At 34.6% G+C, this 19,464-nt stretch overlaps 1 protein-coding gene across 2 annotated transcripts; it reads left to right on the top strand.

Annotated features, from left to right (window-relative positions):
* Window positions 1–313: 313 nt before the first annotated feature.
* Window positions 314–17,053, top strand: LOC122041556 (kinesin-like protein KIN-7D, chloroplastic). Of its 2 annotated transcripts, none has more exons than XM_042601276.1 (23): window positions 314–807; window positions 902–999; window positions 2,300–2,389; window positions 4,529–4,581; window positions 5,433–5,498; window positions 5,576–5,629; window positions 7,521–7,580; window positions 8,430–8,508; window positions 8,647–8,714; window positions 9,826–9,888; window positions 10,085–10,189; window positions 10,840–10,944; window positions 11,032–11,139; window positions 11,304–11,450; window positions 11,544–11,726; window positions 11,875–12,033; window positions 12,671–12,895; window positions 14,681–14,821; window positions 14,910–15,035; window positions 15,127–15,177; window positions 15,392–15,439; window positions 15,518–15,718; window positions 16,339–17,053. In XM_042601276.1, the coding sequence occupies exons 1-23, from the start codon at window positions 554–556 to the stop codon at window positions 16,834–16,836; spliced, it is 2,982 nt and encodes a 993-aa protein (XP_042457210.1). In that variant the 5' UTR covers window positions 314–553; the 3' UTR covers window positions 16,837–17,053. The 2 variants fall into 2 exon arrangements, with proteins under 2 accessions (XP_042457210.1, XP_042457212.1); XM_042601278.1 differs by having other exon boundaries at window positions 780–807; window positions 902–1,006.
* The last annotated feature ends 2,411 nt before the right edge of the window (window positions 17,054–19,464 follow it).

Below are 19,464 nucleotides of genomic sequence, written 5' to 3'. Positions count from 1 at the left end.
TTAAGGATTTATTTGTCTCTCTAACATATTTTCTTAAATATACTTATTATTTTTTAATATTTAATACTTGTAAACGAGAGAAATTAACTTTTCTTGTTTACTAATATCATACTCACAAAATTTAGAAGTACGCTTCCTTTTCAATATATATTATGCGGAAAAGCATTATTTTATGCGAAACAAAATAGCTGGGGGGGTTGTTTTTATCAATTTTAAATTTTAGGGAGTTTTTGAAACAATGGACGATAAGTTGCGAGAGGCGAAATGAAGTTTTCCCTGCTCCCTTTTTTCCATTCAACTGAAAAGCGAGCAGAGAGAGAGAAGAAAGCGAGCCTTTTTTTTTTCCTTTATATTTTTTTCGCAAGACGGGAACGAGAAAACCCTCAAAATCTGCTGCTCTTCCTTCGCCCAAACCTTCTCCGCCTCGTTCCGGCTCCCTCTCGATCGATTGGAGCCAATGCAGCTCCGATTCAAGCTCTTGTGCGTGTCAGGCTGAGCTCGGTGATCTCTTGGGCGTGGTTCTTAAGACTATAGGCTTCGGATCGACCTCGGTATGGCGTCGCGGTACGATTCGAGGCAGAGGAGAACGGTGCAGTCGCCGGCGTCGTATAAGCCTGCTAATTCTCCGACTTCGTCCACGACCTCGTCGTTCAGGCAGGTACCCGAGGCCTCCGCCGATGGGCAGAGCTCGCCAGCGTCGTCGACGGCGAGAGGCAAGCCGCAGTACTTCTTTCCAGACAGCGAGGTGCTGGACGCGGATGGATCGAAGGAGAATGTGACGGTTACTGTTCGGTTCCGGCCGCTCAGGTTGGGATCAGATCTGTTCTCTTCCTTCTCTTCGTCCATTTGTTGGTCTTTGAAGCCGGCGTAATTTGTCTTATTTTGTTTTTTTGGCGTGTAGTCAACGTGAGATTCGTCAGGGAGAGGAGATTGCCTGGTATGCTGATGGGGATACCATCGTTCGAAGTGAACATAATCCGACTCTTGCATATGCTTATGGTACGTGGTATGTATTGCATTTGATTTGTAGTGTCCTTTTGGTGTATAATGAATTATCGGTAGTACAATACTGTGGCATCTTTTGAATCACTCTGAATTTTATGCAACTGGTCAATTGTGCTTATTGGACGATATATATTTCTGGAAATGAATTGGACTATCTTTGAGTATAGTTTATTTAGCTCCTTGTCTTTGTGTAACTATGACATGTATAAGCATACCATTTTTTTCCTGTTCGCATCTGATTATTGAGTGTCGTTGGATGAGTTACTACTTTGAGCTAATATGACAATAAATAGCATATGAAATAGTGGGATCGTGTATGCTAATTCTTCAGTTGTTAGTAAAAAAAAAGGCAGTCCGGTGCACGAAGCTCCCGCCATGTGAAGTTCCGGGGAAGGATCCATTGTACGCAACCTTACCCTGCTTTTTGCAAGAGGTTGTTTCCAGGATTCGAACCCGTGACCTTTTGGTCACATGGCAACAACTTTACCGTTGCTAATTCTTCAGTTGTTAGTACAGAAGTTAATTTATCAGAACTATAGTGCAGGATGCTAAAGAAAAGCACAACACATAAAGTTCAAGATTACTTCAAGCACCTTAATTTTTAGGGGCATTGGGTGCTCAAAAACATCCTTGCTCAATTAAATTAACTAATTCCCTTTTGACAGTAAGCATCATCTCAATTTAATTGACGTAAAAATCACACCAGTTTCATTTAAACTTTAAAGGCCTCCCATTTGGGTGTGAATTGAGATCCATAATTCCTTTAAGAAACTGATATTAAATCTATTGTCACTATGAGCTCTTCCCAATTCCAAAGTAATGATTTTGGATTTTTGATCAAATTAGTCCATCTGTATAGCTACCATTGAGAGTTTAAAAGAGTTAAGAGTACCTCTAGGAATGTATATGTTAACCATAACATTGACATGTTTCATGGTACATATCTGAGTAGGATCATCTTATAAAACAGTCAACTTCATTCATTAAGACAACTTTTTTTTTTATCCCTTTTCTTTGCCAATTTTTAGGGTTTAGCTAAATTTGGAAATTGAAAGCTACCATCTAGCAGGTATATTCGATACCAAGGCTAAATCTGTTAGTCGACTGGTATTTATGCACAAAGGAAAAGTTCTCCATTTCTTATTTGTATAATACTGGCCACAAGATTATTATTTTTTATTCATGATAACCTTTTCACTTTATATTTCAATGCATGTTTGTGTGCTTCCCGTTGCCATTACTAAATATAAATCTGGCCTTGGCCTTGACTAATTTCATAACCCTGAAATTATAGATCGAGTTTTTGGGCCTACAACAACAACACGCCATGTATATGATGTGGCTGCTCAGCATGTTGTCGGTGGTGCTATGGAGGGTATCAATGGTAAATTTCTTCTCCTTTTTAAATTTTGCTATTGTACTTTTAAATTATTCATAAATTTGGTATTGATCTCAATTTTCAAAGAAAAAAAATCTCATGGAAACTAAGTGTTGTGGCCCTCTTGATTGTTTTCATCGAATGTTTATGGTGTCTGTCATGCATGATGGTGTTAATCCTCTTGATTAAGTTCATATTAGAAAGTTTGTATCTCATCTATAACTGAGTCTAGCTTGAATACCTACAGCAAAGATGTTCTTAATTTTCAAATACAATTCTTAACACTTCCTTTATCATTGTATTTCTTCAATCTTGTTAGAATCATTATATGTGATCATTGATTATAAAATTAGAAACAAGTATTCTTATGTCATTGACAAAAAAAAAAAAAGGGCAACCCGATGCACGAAGCTCCTGCTATGCGGGGTCCCGGGGAAGGATCCATTGTACGCAGCCTTACCTTGCTTTTTGCAAGAGCCAAGAGGTTGTTTCCAGATTCTTATGTCATTGACAAACAAATAAAATCATAAAATCAACATGCTTAGTTGATCATATCATATGACATCTGCTCTACTGCATGTCAATAATTGCCCTCATTCTTGGTCAACCAGCACTAACATCACTTGACACCCTGGCAGTGGCACTGTACATGCTTTCACTAAGGAGTTCTTTTCCTCGCTACGTTTCTCAGATATTAACAAGCCCCTATCTGTTAGAAGTATCATTTTGGTTAGAATATTCCTAAATAACACAAATAACAAATATTCCTGGTTAATAAAAAAATCCTTATGAAATACACTATAAGAAGATCGGGATCATCTAAAATCTACAAGCACAATTAAACTCTCAACTGACTTAATCCATCACAACACTTCAATTCTTAGTTTTTTTAGAAAACCCTTGCTTAACCTCAATAATCTGCTAGACCTACCACAATACTCCTATATATATATATATATATAACCATAACTCTCCTTAACAGATCCACATTAGATCTAGTCTGACTGGTGCTAGATCTCACGGGTTGGTGCCTCCTGATCAGCAATTACAGCAACACAAATTCGTGCTACCAATTTCAACCCACAAACGTGAAGTTAATAAAGGAAGGAACCAAAGTAACAAACAATACCAGATATGAAACTCCACTTGCAACCCACCTCTTCCTGCAATGGTCTGCAACTCATCCTGTTGCCATATCTTACCCTCAAAATCTTGACTAGTCAGTGGGGGAGATGGACTCCAGATCACTGAGAGAGGAAAATGATGAGAAACATAGAAAAGTGATCACTAAATGACAGATAAAGGAGATCAAGAGAGATAGCAGAAGAAGACAAATGCTGGAAAGGGGCTCTTGATGACCACAGCAATCCTCATAAATAAACCTTCAACCTCTGGTTCAGTTTGGTTCCATTTGTTTGAGTCTAAGATCTCAGGTTCACTCAAAAAGTCAAGACCAATCCTTATTCAACCAGTTAGCCTGGTCTACTCGAACCTGATTTTAATTTATTTGTAGTTGTGTCAATTAAGGAATTAATTGCATTTGATTGAATAAATTAATTATAAGCTGATTTAATTATTCAGGGTATACCATTTAAAGGAGTAGATGCTGTGGCTATAATATCTCTTTTGTCCTGCATATTCTCGTCCATTATCTTTTAAAAAAATATCCTCCTAATCTATCTTTGTTTGATATTCATCAAGGTTATGTGCCATACTGCATATTCTAGTGGTATTTTCCATTTGACAGGTGTTTAGGAAGGAAATTATGCTTATATCCTATATTCTTTGGTTCTATTTTACTTTACCAATGTATTGTACAATGTTTGCTTTGTAATTTATTTTGAAAAATAATCTTTCACTTCTGTGTCCACTTTATAAAATTGGATTTTTGTTTAAGATTACTTGCAAACCTCACACCCTAATGAAATCTTCAAGCTCGACTAGAGTACATAGAATAGAAGAGAACTCACTTGCATTAAATGAGTATTTTGTTTCCAACTGATGTTTGAATTGTACCACACTTTTTGAGGGTCCTTAACCTCAAGTGCTCCTTGACTTATTCTGACAATTGGAAACAAAGTTTATTGATTGCTGAAAAACACCATGAAATTTAATGGAATCTTGCCTTTTTTTCTCTTTCCACAGGCACAATTTTTGCTTATGGAGTTACAAGCAGTGGCAAAACACATACAATGCATGTGAGGTCACAACTTTAATGTAGAGACACTCACATATTTTTGTCTTTCTGATGCCTGGAAATTTTCCTTTACATTGTTTAATTGATGGAGAATTCAATTCAGCATAACTATTGTTGTTTTTTTCTTTAATCTTATTATTTCTTCAATTTATCTCATAGACCTAATTGTTGCATTCTCCTAATTTGCTTGCAGCAGCCTCAGCCATTGTTTGATTGCTTCCGGTGCTAAAAAGGAGACCTAGTGAAAGTCTTTGTTCTTGTTTACTTTTTTATTCAAATAAAATTACAAGGTTCTAGATGTTGCATTCCTTTAATATTTCTGAATGATGGTGCAATGCACAAGATCAAGTGCACAAAAAGACAAACGAAAAAAGCATGGTTATTTGCCATTCTGTTCTTGCTTAGCATGTATCACTACTATTATCATTTGAATCACTTTCTGAATCAAAAAATACTGAAATTTTGTTCTAATGTACTATCAACATACTGTTTGGTTAGAAGTTCAAAATAATATAGATAGTCATTGCAATCCTTGTGCTCTTAATTAAGTGGATATATATCAGTGATTTAGTGGTTCTGTTTTCCCTTTTATTTAATTTCCCCATTTTGGATGATCATCTGTCATGAAATTTTAGAATCCTGTTGATGACACTTTTGCTACAAATTATACTGGCTTCTTGGTAATTGGAAATACTTTGGGTTAAGATTGCAATTCTTTATGATATTTAGTAAGCTTGGATACAACAATGATCAAATCTTCTGCAAACTTGATCATCTGCTCATTCTCAAAATATTTCTAGCAAGTGGATCTCGAAATTTCATATCAATTTAATTATGTTGGATTTATGTCAGGGAGATCAAAGATCCCCAGGAATCATACCATTGGCTGTAAAAGATGCATTTAGTATCATCCAAGAGGTAGTTTGAACATTTCTCTATCTCTGAAACACTTTTAGTAGGTTCATAAGAATCTGAGCACCTACTTCTGGTTTCAGACTCCAAGTCGTGAGTTTCTTCTTCGTGTATCATACCTGGAAATATACAATGAGGTTTGTTTACTGAAAAGTGCAATCTAATGCTGGTTATTTGTTTTCATTTTATGCATTATTGAGTGTCATTTCATGCTTCTCATTATTATGTAGTAATTTTAATTATATTAGAAAAATGTAAACATAGACATGTGGAAGTGATGCAAATCTAGATTCTTCTATGCCCATGTAGAGAAATTATAAGTTCTTTTGGTTTAACCACTCTAATTTCCTCTTATTTTACCTGTGAAAATAGGAAATATATGAATTTGTTTGTTAATTGAACTAATTTTACATGGAAACAACTTGAAAAAGTATATTATCCCGGAATGTAACACTTGGATATGTAGATACATATCATACAATTGTACTTTGTTGTATAGTATTGTTATATTAAGTCTTTAACCAACAGAGATGTATGTTTAATTGATTAATATTTGGAATTGAATCTCAACTAGGTTTCATTGGGTTTATTATCTGGAACTGGTTTCAATTGTGTTTAAGGTAAGCTCCAGAGTTCAGTTATGAGCCAATTAATTTTGATATAGGTAAAACTTGATTAGAGAGGATATTATTACTTGAGTGATCTTTATGTTTGTGTTCTTAGACCACATATGTTTGTTACGAGTGTCGTAGAGGATCACCCTATATAGACCAACAACTAACGGAGGATGTGGTGATCGGATTGTCAGGACAAGATCACATGATGTTAACTCTATTTTACGAGCGCATAGGGAGATTGAGCTGACCTGAGGATGGTCAGGAGAAAAAAAAGCGAAAGAATAAGACAACAATAAAAGAAGAGAAGAATATAAGGAGGAAGAGTGTCTTGTAGCTTATCCTCATTGGATTTTATGTTGAGTTCATATTGTTTGATATTGGATGAAACAAAGTTTCTAGCATATGCATGAGTAAGACATGATTGTTTTCAGGTGGTATGGGGCAAACTAATTTTTGTCCGTGCCAACTTTGTTTCAGTTTCCATTGATGGGTGTATTTTTGCATTTTGCTTGTGTTGATTGAAACAACTAGTTTTGAAACCATGATGTGTATTGAGTCAGCAATATCAGGCAACACCATCTCAAATTTTGCAATAAAGGATAAAGATATGTGGTTTCAAGATACGTTGGAACATGACTTGAAATTTATTCTGAGATCTAAAGTATATGATCTTGACCAGGCTCTACTTTCACTACCAATAGGTACCCGTGGTCAAATATTGTCTCTAAACACTTCTGGATCTCTTTTTGTGATATTCAGATCATGTGGATCTGACATGAAGTAGATGTTTTCCTTTATCTCTGTTTGTTGTGATCTTGGAGAGACCAGGTAGATCTTATGCAGACTAGGCTCTTTGCAGACTTGTCGGTGCAGCAGGGAAAGCTCAGTCAAGGTGTTAAATCAATTTGATTTCATATGCCATGTGGGTGAAGAATAGAAATTCTTGATCTGAATCACCCCAGTGCCACAGGGAGGTGCGGATGTTAACTTGAAACATACCATTGTATGTGGTGAAAATACGGGATCTGTATTTTACTGAAGCTATGTTGATATGCTGAAGTCTCATTCTTGTGGCTAGATTCTTGAGGGTCCATAACAGTTGTAGATCTCTCCATCACTAAGTATCAAAAGTGAATGTTTCTGGCCAAATGAGATGTGGAGGAAATCCTAGTTAATGCACTGATGATGTCCTCTACTTCACTGCAAAGGTTTAGTCATATGCCTTGTAGTGGCTATATTCAGGATTTACTAGATACATGGATACGATGCATACACATCATTATCAGTGTGTAGCTCACATTGAGGAATTTAATGGGTCATTTGAATTGTCTACCATGAAATTTTGAGATTTATCATGATTGTGCTTTCATTTGTGAGTCATAGTTGCATTACATTTTACTTGATTATCCAGGTTGTCAATGATTTACTAAATCCAGCAGGACAGAATCTGCGAATCAGGGAGGACACTCAGGTGCTGGTTAATCACCTACTATACTTGATACTATGCTCTTATTATGAGGACATTTTTTTTTTGTTTTTGCTATGTGATTTGAGAAACAAAGATTTTGATTATCTAGTCACTTTGTGTCAGAATATTTATATAACAGCTTGATTCTGATTCAGTTTTTCATATCTTAACTTATTTATGTCTACATCAATGTTATCCATATTTCCTTTGAATACTCTTTTCTTTTTGTTAGGTGTATATTATGAGGCGTCTCCACCTCTTGGTTTCTCAATAGAGACATTTTGATATTTTTGGGAATTTGGGCTTGTTTCTAGGTAGTTATCATTACATGGGAATAACCAGTTAACAAATCCCTATGTGATGCTTCCATATTGTCTGCATATCCAATGCTCATGGGTTTCCTTGTGAATCTTCTCAAGGTAACTTTCTGCAGGCCATGGGTTGGCTTGTTATACGCTGCATGCAATGTGGCACCATGAGTCGGCCTGAGCAAGTTACTTCCACTATGTTATATGTTACCTGAGATGCTAAGACTATCTACTTCATGTCTTTAATCTTCTCTGGTATTTGTGTCAGTGTTCCTCTGTGATTCTTAGTCTTCATTTCAGGCATGGATCAATCTGCCAGAGCCCTGATCTGTAACCATTTAAGAGTGTGCATTTAAAACTTCTCATAGTAGTTTGGCTATATCCAGCCTGCAGTTCTTTTCCGTTCTTTACCTTTTCCAATTGATGTGTTTTAGCTACTTTATATGTGGAAGTCTATTGACATGCTGCATTCCTACTTTTTTAACAACACCCTTAATGATGATTTACTCAATGATGTACTTGTTTTCCATGTGTTTGGTTTTAGGGTACATTTATTGAGGGTATTAAGGAGGAAGTAGTATTGTCTCCTGCACATGCACTCTCCCTTATTGCAGCTGGAGAAGGTAAAATTGGAATTTACATACGTGCATGTGCATGCTCATTAGATTTTAAGGTTGATTCTATTGAATGAATTTTTATGATATTTTATACACACGACTCTTTTTTATGCTGATGGTGAAATCTCTCTTAATTGATGATAGAGCATAGACATGTCGGATCCAATAACTTCAATTTGCTAAGCAGCCGAAGTCATACAATTTTCACACTGGTACTTATACTGCATTTTTGTGTTGGTTATAAATTCCAATTGTGCAATTATTATTGTTTACTATAACCGTTTGATGCACTTTTTAATTTCTTTCGTCCCACTAATGATTTAAAAATATAAAAGTATGTGTTTTTTTGGTTCTAATGCTTTATCTTGGTATGGATTGTACAACATTCTATTCGCACGTATTTAACTCAATGACCTTGTTTTTTTTACAGTTAGCTATCTTAGTTCTGATTGGTGGTCGGCTTCATCCACATACTATTTCTTAAATGCAAAACTAAATCTTTCAAGGATTTTCTAAATGTTGTGAAGGAGGATAGAAAATTGGGATAATAAGAAACCGTGGCTTTGTTCCCAAATCTGGGAAGAAAGTAACTTTTTTCCTCTTCCCTTCTGTAGGCTAGGATATCAGCACTTAATTGAGTTTGTCTACATGACAAGTGGAAGAAGCAAGATGGGGCAAGAAGTGTTCTTGTAATTTTGACACAGATGGTTATAGTTTTTTCCCCCCTTCCTATCAAAAAATGAGTTTGCTTACTTGAAAATACATTCTCAAAGCAATTCTGCTTTTCTTCTTAATTATTTACCTATCTTTAAGATTTTGTATTACTTGTCGAACCTCATACTCTCATAGGATTATACAACTGTTTTGATAGGTATATAGTCCTAGATTCCTAAGTGATTCTGATACCAGAAAAGGAAATAATGAAATTAATCGCTTATAGACTAGCAGATTTATGAAAACCCTGAAACTGGTTAATGATTTTTTGCTGTTTGAAGCTGTCATATATTGCTCAGTGACATGGACAACTGGGAAATTAACTAATTCAGGGTTCTCCATATCTGGTACTGTTATGTCTTTAATACTTCACTCTGCAGTATTGACCCTTTTGGTACATTGAACGGATCCTATTATCTATACAAGTTGCATTCCAGATATGTTTTCTAGTAAAACTTATTTTGGTCTTGGATTGGAAATTGCTTTTGCTTTATAGACTATACTTTTTTCAGTTTTGGAATTCTTTTTTGCAATTCGTGAAAGATATTTGCAAAGTTCCAAGCACTTGAAGTATTACACTTTCACTTAATCTTTTGGTCCTTTTTACAGACAATAGAGAGTAGCCCATGTGGTGATTGTGGTGAAGGGGAAGCAGTTAACTTTTCCCAGCTAGTAAGTTTGTTTCGTTGATGCCTTGAACTTCAATCTAGTTACTTTATCACATCTGACTTGCTGTCTGGTACTATTCTAAGAATCATAGCCAACATAGATGCTAGTTGCTACTGGCTGTATGTTTGTGGTGATGCTTGTGGATTTTTTCTCCCCGAACAATTGGTTTTATGTACTTGTCTTCCACTCATGGATGCAGAACCTCATCGATCTGGCAGGTTCAGAAAGCTCAAGGGCTGAGACTACTGGAGTACGACGGAAAGAGGGATCTTATATAAATAAGAGCCTATTAACTCTTGGAACTGTGAGTTGTCTTTCATTTACTTTAAATATAATTGTACAACTGCTTTCCTGTTGCATCTGATATATTTTACTAAACTTCTTGATTGTGTCAATTGCATCAATGATTGCTCTTCCCTACTGTAAATTATTTATCTGGTAAAGTCTATTGTGAACAACTTAACATAAAGTTGAGATAACTTTTGAATAAGGAGGAAAAGGAACTATTGTGAACAACTTTTGAATAGAGATGATTTGTGCAATTTTTTTTTTCAATTTTGGAAATGCTATTTTGGATTGAAGTGGTTTACTATTGGTTGAATTTTGATATTATTTTCTTTTTTTCATGCTTTGACAATGCTTTTAGTTTCCATTACCTATTACAAAGTTAACCCTGTAAGCTATCATGTATTTTTCATATAATCTAATTTTAAAAAGAGGTACCTTTTTTTCCTACAGTGGGAATAACGTTTCATGGGTGGAAGAATTCAAGCATGCATAATTTATATGAATTAAGCTGACCTATGATTTGTTTAACTTTGACTTTAATGCCCATCAAATCCATAACTTTTGTCTTCGTATGGTTGGAACAGATATGATTTGATGACGATGATGAAATTCAAGTCTCATTTATGTAATTCTCCCTGTGAATTTATTTAACTACTACCTTGTCAGGTTATTGCAAAATTAACTGATGGAAAAGCTACACATATCCCATATAGAGACTCAAAATTAACACGACTCCTCCAATCCTCTTTAAGTGGTCAAGGGCGTGTATCTGTAAGTTGGCATTTGGATTTCTACAAGATAAGTTAATTGAATGGACAATTAAATTATTTCAGTTGTTATTTCCTTCCTTTGTATTAGCTCATATGTACAGTTACTCCATCATCAAGCAATGCAGAAGAAACACACAATACACTGAAGTTTGCTCACCGTGCAAAATGCATTGAGATTCAAGCTTCTCAAAATAAAGTATGTTTTTTCTGACCATATGATTCCTGATTTTAGTATAATAGAAGTTCTCCATTAAAATAGTGTTTAACGCCAAGGCACGAAATTCCTTGTATGACTATGATCCAGTTCTCCATGTTGGCTGTTTATTTTCTGTACTATCTTATGATTTCACTTCTATATAGATACTTGATGAAAAGTCTCTAATAAAGAAATACCAAAATGAGATACGTTGTTTGAAGCAAGAGCTAGATCAGTTAAAGAAAGGGATTGTGACTGTTAATCCGCATAAAGATACCGGAGAAGATGATATCTTTATCTTGAAACAGAAGGTAGGCCATTGCCATATATTCAAACAATTTTAATTTTAATTATTTTTTCTGTTCAGTTTCGGTTGATTTGTATAAATGTTTAACATGCAAAAGCTAGAAGATGGTCATGTCAAGCTACAATCAAGACTGGAGCAGGAAGAAGAAGCTAAAGCTGCTTTATTGGGAAGGATACAACGTTTAACCAAATTGATTTTGGTGTCTACGAAAGCAAGTCAATCTCCAAGATTTCTTCAGCACCCTGGTTCTAGACGAAGGCATTCTTTTGGAGAGGAGGAGGTTTGCTTTTCTATAATTCATCTTTATGATTCCTTGATTATATATTGACTACAGGTCTAATTGTGTTTTAAATATTTGTCAAATGTGCTATTGCTTGATTAGGGGATTCCAATATTTTTCTAATTAAGGAAATCATCTGATTCTGCAGCTTGCATATCTCCCATATCGAAGGCGAGATATGATATTAGATAACGAAACTGCCGTCTTTTATGCTCCAATTGAAGGATTTGGTGAAACTAATGATGATATTTTGAAGGAAGAGAAGAAGAATAGAAAACATGGGCTTCTAAACTGGTTCAAATCGCGGGTATAGATCAATATATGGATGCTTCTTGCTAGTATATTTTTTTGCTTGACAGTAAGATTGTTTTTTACTGGTAAATTTTTGTAACTCTGCAATAGTATTTACTATTGAGTAACTTTGAAAATTAAAGAAGATTTTGGCTAATCTTTCGATTTTCTTACCCTTTCACAGTAGTAAGATATACAAATATTGTACATAAAAGGAAATAACACATATGTAAGATAAATAATATATCATGTCAGTACATGCATTGCCTTATCAGTTATGCATGCTTCATGATACTAGTCAATTTTCAGTTGAAATTTATGATTTTACATCCATAAGAGCAAAAATATTTCTGAAGCATTCTTCACAACTGTCTGTGTTATCCTACTTCATGGTCGTTGAAAAATTCAACACTGTTGAATTGCATTCTTTTAAATCTGTGATTATTTAAAGACTGCAAGATGGTGTATGATGGCAACCTTACAGTCTATGGGCATCCTGTTTTGGTTGCAGCCTTGGTGTTTTGCCGTTGATATGGCTGCATTTGATGGGCATATGTGATGCTCATTTTCTATTCTAAGTAATCTAGTTTATAGAATGGTGTACTTGTTGGCTCCTGTTCTGATATTAGTGCTTACTTGAATTTTTTGCCCAGAAACGAGATGGTGGGACAGCATTGACTAGTTCAGATGGTGACAAATCAAGTGGGACAAAATCACACACAACACCAACTCCTCAAGCAGAGAGCACACACTTATCTTTTGAGAATGGTTTATCAAATTCCTTAGTACCAGATAGTATTCCTGCTGATCTTCTTTTGGAGGTTGACCATGATAGAGAACTTCCTGCCGACAATCTTTCTTCCCAAGAGACACCAATGGTATGAAATAGATGAATATTAAGCTTCCGTAAATTGGGTTTCTCAGTGATTTTTTTTTTTGACTGTAAATTCAGTCTACTACTAGCCTTTTAGGTAACGTTAAAAGTATTATTCTCCTAATTAACTAATGTATTTGTTTGCCTTACCAAATTAACTATTCCAGAATGACTTGTGACCATATTCCTTCTTTCAGTTGTTATATCACATTTTAAAGTTAAATATCCACTTTTGTCTTCCTACAATTGTATAAATATCGTTAATGATGTATTTATCTTGAGGGAGAAGAGTAGTTTAAGTGAGTCGAAAGAAAAAAAAATTCCTTATCTACTTCCACTGATCTTGATTATTTGGATGGAAGTAAAATGAAGAAAATAGTGCCATTTTCTTTTGTTGTGTTTATTAGAGATCAAACTTAATTTATTATTTCCATTTCTGCTCAAATTGAATGCAGGATCTTAATGGAATTAAATTCCTTTATCTTCTCATCTTCTTTCCTAGTAAATAGGAGAAACTGACAATGTCATTTATTTTTATTTCCTCCTATTTTTGTTCAAGTAAACACTGACTGTTGATATACCAACCATATAAAATTTAAACTCTAGTAAATTAATTTCACAAAGAAATTATGATTTCTCTTGCGTAATTCCGCATCAACATTGCTATGTTTTCTAAAAAAAAAAGAGCAGTCCGGTGCACAAAGCTTCCGCCATGCGGGGTCTTGCGGAAGGATCCGTTGTGCGTAGCCTTACCTTGCTTTTTGCAAGAGGCTGTTTCCAGATTCGAACTCGTGACCTTTTGGTCACAAAGCAATAACTTTACTGTTGCGCCAATCACTTCAACATTGCTAAGTTTTCTATTGGATGAAAATTAGAATGGGTAGAGAAGTATGATAAAGTAAAATGAACAATGTAGATAAGCCACAGTTACTGGTTTGAATTTCAGAGTTTCTTCTTCATAAAATATATCAAATTGAGGATTTAATAGGGAAACATGAGAAAGATAAGTTCAATTTAAAGGATTTATTCAATCAGCTTTTGTGCACCATGTAGACAAGTGATTTTCCTTGGGTCCTTATAATTTGCTAGTGAACATTTTCTTTATCAAGCACACTAACTGTGAACTATGGCACTATTCATTGCTGCTACACTGGCCAAATACCTGCAGTCAGACATGAAATTTAAAAATAACTTGTCTAATCTTTGCTCTTTGAATCTTAAGTTGCAATCAATTATTATTAACATCATCATCATTATTGTCAATCAACTATATTTATAATTGTTGTCTAATATTTGCTTATGATACTTCTTAGCATATGACTTTCTTCTATTGATTTTATTAACAATCAATTCAATTAATCAAACTGCAAACTGTACGAGGTAGGATGGGCTCCCATGCAATGAGGGTTCAAAATTCATGCAGGGCACCTCATACACCTGCGGTGTTCGAACCACTCGTGATGCTGGGCCATTTGCTAGGACCCATATGTGCTTCCCGGATTTACATTGGTAGCTGGTGGGAAACTTCCGTAGGGCTCCAACATTAAAAGAGTTGGATACCGGGATTAACAAAAAAAAATCATCTTAGTATTAGTTTTATGGTTTAAACTTTTGCTATAACTTTGACTTTCTTAATTCAGTTTTTATAGCAACGACTATTTGTCAATAAGCAACATTTTTTTTTGTTCATGGAAGATTATATTTTTATGTGTCACTTTTATGTGCACAAAGTTTGACTACTTGGAAGTCTCTTTATATTCATATTCATATTCTATTTTTTTTTTACCAGACAAGCATCAAAACTATAGATCATCTTGAATTGCTTAAAGAGCAGCTAAAGATTCTCGCCGGAGAAGTGGCACTTCATTCGAGTATTCTAAAGCGACTTTCTGATGAAGCTGCTAAGAACCCAAAGAATGAACAGATTCAAGTAATTATTTTTCTCCCATTTATTTTGTTAGAGAAGACCATGTGATAAATGAGGATTGTAGAACTCATGTGGTACTATTGATTTGAAGATGGACATGAGGAAGGTCAAAGAAGAGATAAAAGTAAAGAACCAGCAAATCATATCTTTGGAAAAGCAGATGGCTAACTCTCTCTCAGTGTCTCACAATAGTATGCGAAACTCGGGAGTTTCACCTGTAAATCCTAGTTCTGACTTCAACTTATGTGTTTCTCGATTGGTCCTACAGTTTCATTTGGTTAATTGTTTTTTTTCCTTCTCTTTTTCAGTCGTATACAGAATTACAAGAACAACTAAATGAGAAAACTCTTGAACTCGAGGTAGTCATTCTTGTTTGCAGACATTCTTTCACATACGTTAACAGATAAATTCATCTTTCTGAATCTGGTTAAATGTTCTTGTTCGTCTGACATTCTCCTCCATTAGTTATTTCCACTGATTAACTTGGGGGCACATGGATAACTTATCAAATTCTATAATCTACTTTGGTGCATTATTTTAACTTAAGCTCTCATTCTGGAAACCCTTTTTTAGGTAAAGACTGCAGATAACAGTATTATACAGGATCAACTGCTGCAAAAGGTAGCTGTATTAGTTATATTGTTGGGCACTTTCAAGTGATGACTAGCATCAGTAATGCTCATATTTGTTCCTTTATAGATACACAAATGTGAAGAACTGCAAGAAACTATTACTTCCTTGAAACAACAACTTGCACAAGCACTTGAAATGAAGGATTCCTCAATGAATGTCAAATCACAGTATCATTTTGAGGAAACATTCTTTCATGAGATGAGAACAAAGTCTGAAGATGGTTTGTTGAATGATACATCATCAAAATTGCAACACGAAGAGGATCTGGTTGGTATTTGCTTTCGCATTTGATTTCACTATTATTCCTTTCATTCACAAAGACTCCTGTCCTGAATGTTAGATCTACATGGTGAATTACCCCTAAAAGTCATGGAATGTCTTATCGATTTAAGTTGGACATGCAATCTCCAAATTGAGGGAAAAGTTTGACCAAATAATGTGTCTCTTTGGATGAAATGACATATTCTTTCAAATTATGATTAATTAATTTTTCCCTTGAAATTTGACTATTTTCTTTAATCTATCCATCTGTTATATCTCCACACAGGAATTCGATCAATTATCTCAATAACTTTGACATTTATTAATACACCAGGATAACTTATCATCTCAAAGCTTGATTCTTTTTAAAGTTTTCATAATACTTTATACACTGGGGTTCTTATGGCATGATATATTAGCTATAAAAATGAGTCAATCATCTATCATGTCATAGTCGTAGAAGTATACTAACATTTTTGTTCATGGTGTTTGTTCTTTTGCACTGTAATTTGATTCAGAGTATTTATTAATTTTTTTCTCACTTTAGATAGTGATAAACTAGTGAAACTTTTGTTTATTTGAATTTTTACTCATTTTTTTTAAATCTTTGTGCAACATGCTAATAGGTATCTGAAATCAAAGAACTAAAACAGAAAGTATCCGAACTAACAGAAGCAAATAGCCAGTTAGAAGCTCGAAACCAGAAGTTGGCAGAGGAGGGTGCATATGCTAGAGGGTTGGCTTCAGCTGCCGGTGTGGAATTGAAGGCATTATCTGAGGAAGTCACAAAACTTATGAACCACAATGAGAGACTGGCTGCTGAATTGGCCTCTACTAGAAACTCCACTCAGCGCAGAGCAAGCAGTGTACCAAGGAACACCAGAAGGGAATCTCACATAAAGCGGCACGAACCTACCATAAAGAGAGAAGTAAATGCTAGTTACGAAAGAGAGCTAGAAGCTGCCCTTCTTGAAAAGGAGCAAAGAGAAGCAGAGATACAGAAGAAACTCGAGGAATCCAAACAGAAGGAAGCCTTCTTAGAAAATGAACTAGCAAACATGTGGGTCCTCGTGGCTAAGCTGAAGAAACCTCAAGGAAATGAACCTGAAGTTTTGGACTACTAGCGAGTGCAGTCAGTGTTCCTTATGGCCAAATAGCCTGTGTCGTGTATAGAAAACATTGTAAAACATTGAGCTCTCATAGTTTTATTTTTGTGGATTGTTTCGGTCCTCGTTTTCAGTTTCTCATTTTCAAAAATAGGTTGCGGCCATCGGATGGCATTGGTATTGTAACAAAATACCTGTTTCCTTTCATGAAGATTTTTGTAACATTGAAGGATTATGATGTCTTGCAGGAACAAGTCAGCAGCGCTTGCAGTTAGAGGATGAAGACCATATTATGAAGCTAAAGGTATTATCTACTTGTGTGGAAACAAAAGGGCGAAAAATGAGAGGGTAAGTTGGATTTCTTATGTTTACTTGTTTCTGTTTGATATCCATGCCTTCTTATTTGCTTCACTCCATGTGTCTACCTGCCTGTTTGGTTATATTTTCTTGATTCATTCGACTGTTAGGTGTACTTGTCTTATTCGATTAGATCTTGAGTTGGGCTGCTTAGTCGACCTAGCTGATCTTTTTGGCTAGTGGGTTGATAGTGGCTAGCTAGTGGGTTGGTAGTCAACTGATTAGTCATTCAACAACCACCATGGTTGGTTCGGTTCCCTTCGTCATCGGCTCTATCAATTCGGCCGGTTCATTGGTGCATATTGACCAAGTCACTTTGGTTGCCCTGAACACTAGTGTGGCAGATGGTGCGTTGGGTAGAATGTCAATCCTTAAAAGTGACGAATAGTGTTCTATATTTTTTGAATGGAGCACTTAGAACGCTGCTCTGTAAAGGCAAAGCGTGAAAAGGAAGACAGGAATCACATGAATAACATAATTGAACTGTCATTTAGGATGGGAAAAAGGGTGATATATATATATATATAAATTTTTTAAAAAATATTTATATTATTTTATTTGATTTACCCTTTTTTCCCCTTAAATCTTCATCGATCTTGGATCATGTAGCATCAAAATCAGATTGTGAGACTATATAACATCTATTTAGTTATTTTTTAGTTAATCTTTAATTAATAATAGTTATTTTTTAGTTAATCTTTAATTAATAATAGTGCTTAGAAAATTATTTTTAACGTTCGTGTTCGATTTCAATAATCTTTGCTACATAAACATGTTATCATGTGAACCAAGATAATTATTAGTTAATTTAAATTTATTTATATTATATTGTTATGGTAACATCTCATGCGCTAGTTACTAGATCCATCCGAGGGGATAAAAGATTTTTTTTTTTTTTTGACAAATCCGACCTATCGGATTATATTATATTATTATCTGATATGTCGATTCACGATTATATGTACATATAAAATTATTAATTTATTTTTATGTGAATGATGTTTTAAGAGTTTTTTAAATTATTAATCAAATATTAAAAAATTTTAAGGATTTATAGTAAGATTGTACAATTCTTTAATTCAGATCGATGTGATTCCGATCCCAATCGGATCCGGTATAGGATCATGATTCTACAAACTTTGCTCCTTGGCTTATCTTTTATTATAAAGATCCTCTAGAATTTTGAGAATCGCTAAAATGCCCTTTGAAAGTTTACAACGATCTTTCAACTCCAATGTTAACGATACCACACATTTTCTAGCTCACTACTCGGTAGAGTGAAACGGCAAGAGTGGTGAAAATTATCGAGGCATTTTCAGTGATTTTATTTATAAGTTTGAAGGGCATATTACAAAAGAAGTTAAATGACGAGGGAGAGGTGAAAATTTCCGAAATGAAAAATTATGAAGCGGTCGGTTAAAGAAAGGTTCTTTGCTTGTGAGTTGGGAAAGCAATGCCCTTGGCTCACTCATGCTACCAACTTTCCCTTTTACATGACTTCCATGCAAGTGCAATACGACACCCCTTTACACTTTCACTGATCATAGCAAAAGATATAAATAAGACGAAGACGTGATCATCTGGATCGATTAATTCTAAAGTCAGACGATCTTTCTCCCTAATTAATTCACTTACTAGATGAATTAATTTGATAAATAAATCTGCTATTTATTACAATTCAAATGTGTCCTATTATCATTCAAATAATAATGATTAAAAGTAAAATGACATGAATTTTAAAAACATTAGAGGGATTTTAAATTTTTCTAGATATAATTTGAGACACACTCATATTACATAGTAGATTTAATTCTTTCTTCTTGTTTTATTTATTTAATAGAAAAATTACAAGGATAATTAATGCATATACATGTGGTAACCCAAGATCTCATATAGCAACACTTCATGAGAACTAATTAATGCATGTATATATAATCTTTATAATATCATTTTCAAAGGGGGAAATTGATAATTTTCTTCGTGAACACTGAACGCCCATCAATTGGCCTTTTATGTTACTTTGAATTCTTTAGACTAAAGAGAGACTTCACAGTTCACACCGACAATAGTCCATAAATTGACCACTCTGTTGGACCTACTTCATTAAGAAAAAGGTCTAAACCCGACAAGATTAATGGACATTCATATTTAGGTTATATTTCATTGTCCATCAACATTATTTAGTTAGATAAGACAGGCATATCGACGCGTTAGAGTTTAAAAATTGCTAAATTTTATTTAGAGTTTTTTTAAATCATTATAATTTCTTTTTTTTTTCTCTAACTGTAA

The sequence above is a fragment of the Zingiber officinale genome, chromosome 2A, assembly GCF_018446385.1.
Source record: "Zingiber officinale cultivar Zhangliang chromosome 2A, Zo_v1.1, whole genome shotgun sequence".
NCBI lineage: Eukaryota > Viridiplantae > Streptophyta > Magnoliopsida > Zingiberales > Zingiberaceae > Zingiber > Zingiber officinale.
Note: the sequence above shows the minus strand (reverse complement) of the source record. Positions and strands in the feature narration are given on the sequence as shown.

Excerpts from the sequence above, each read along its gene's own strand:
- LOC122041556 (XM_042601276.1), top strand. The coding sequence starts at position 554 with ATGGCGTCGCGGTACGATTCGAGGCAGAGGAGAACGGTGCAGTCGCCG. Across the intron at positions 4,582-5,432 it reads GCAAAACACATACAATGCAT|GGAGATCAAAGATCCCCAGG; the intron begins GTGAGGTCACAA and ends GATTTATGTCAG. Across the intron at positions 11,451-11,543 it reads TCTTTATCTTGAAACAGAAG|CTAGAAGATGGTCATGTCAA; the intron begins GTAGGCCATTGC and ends AACATGCAAAAG.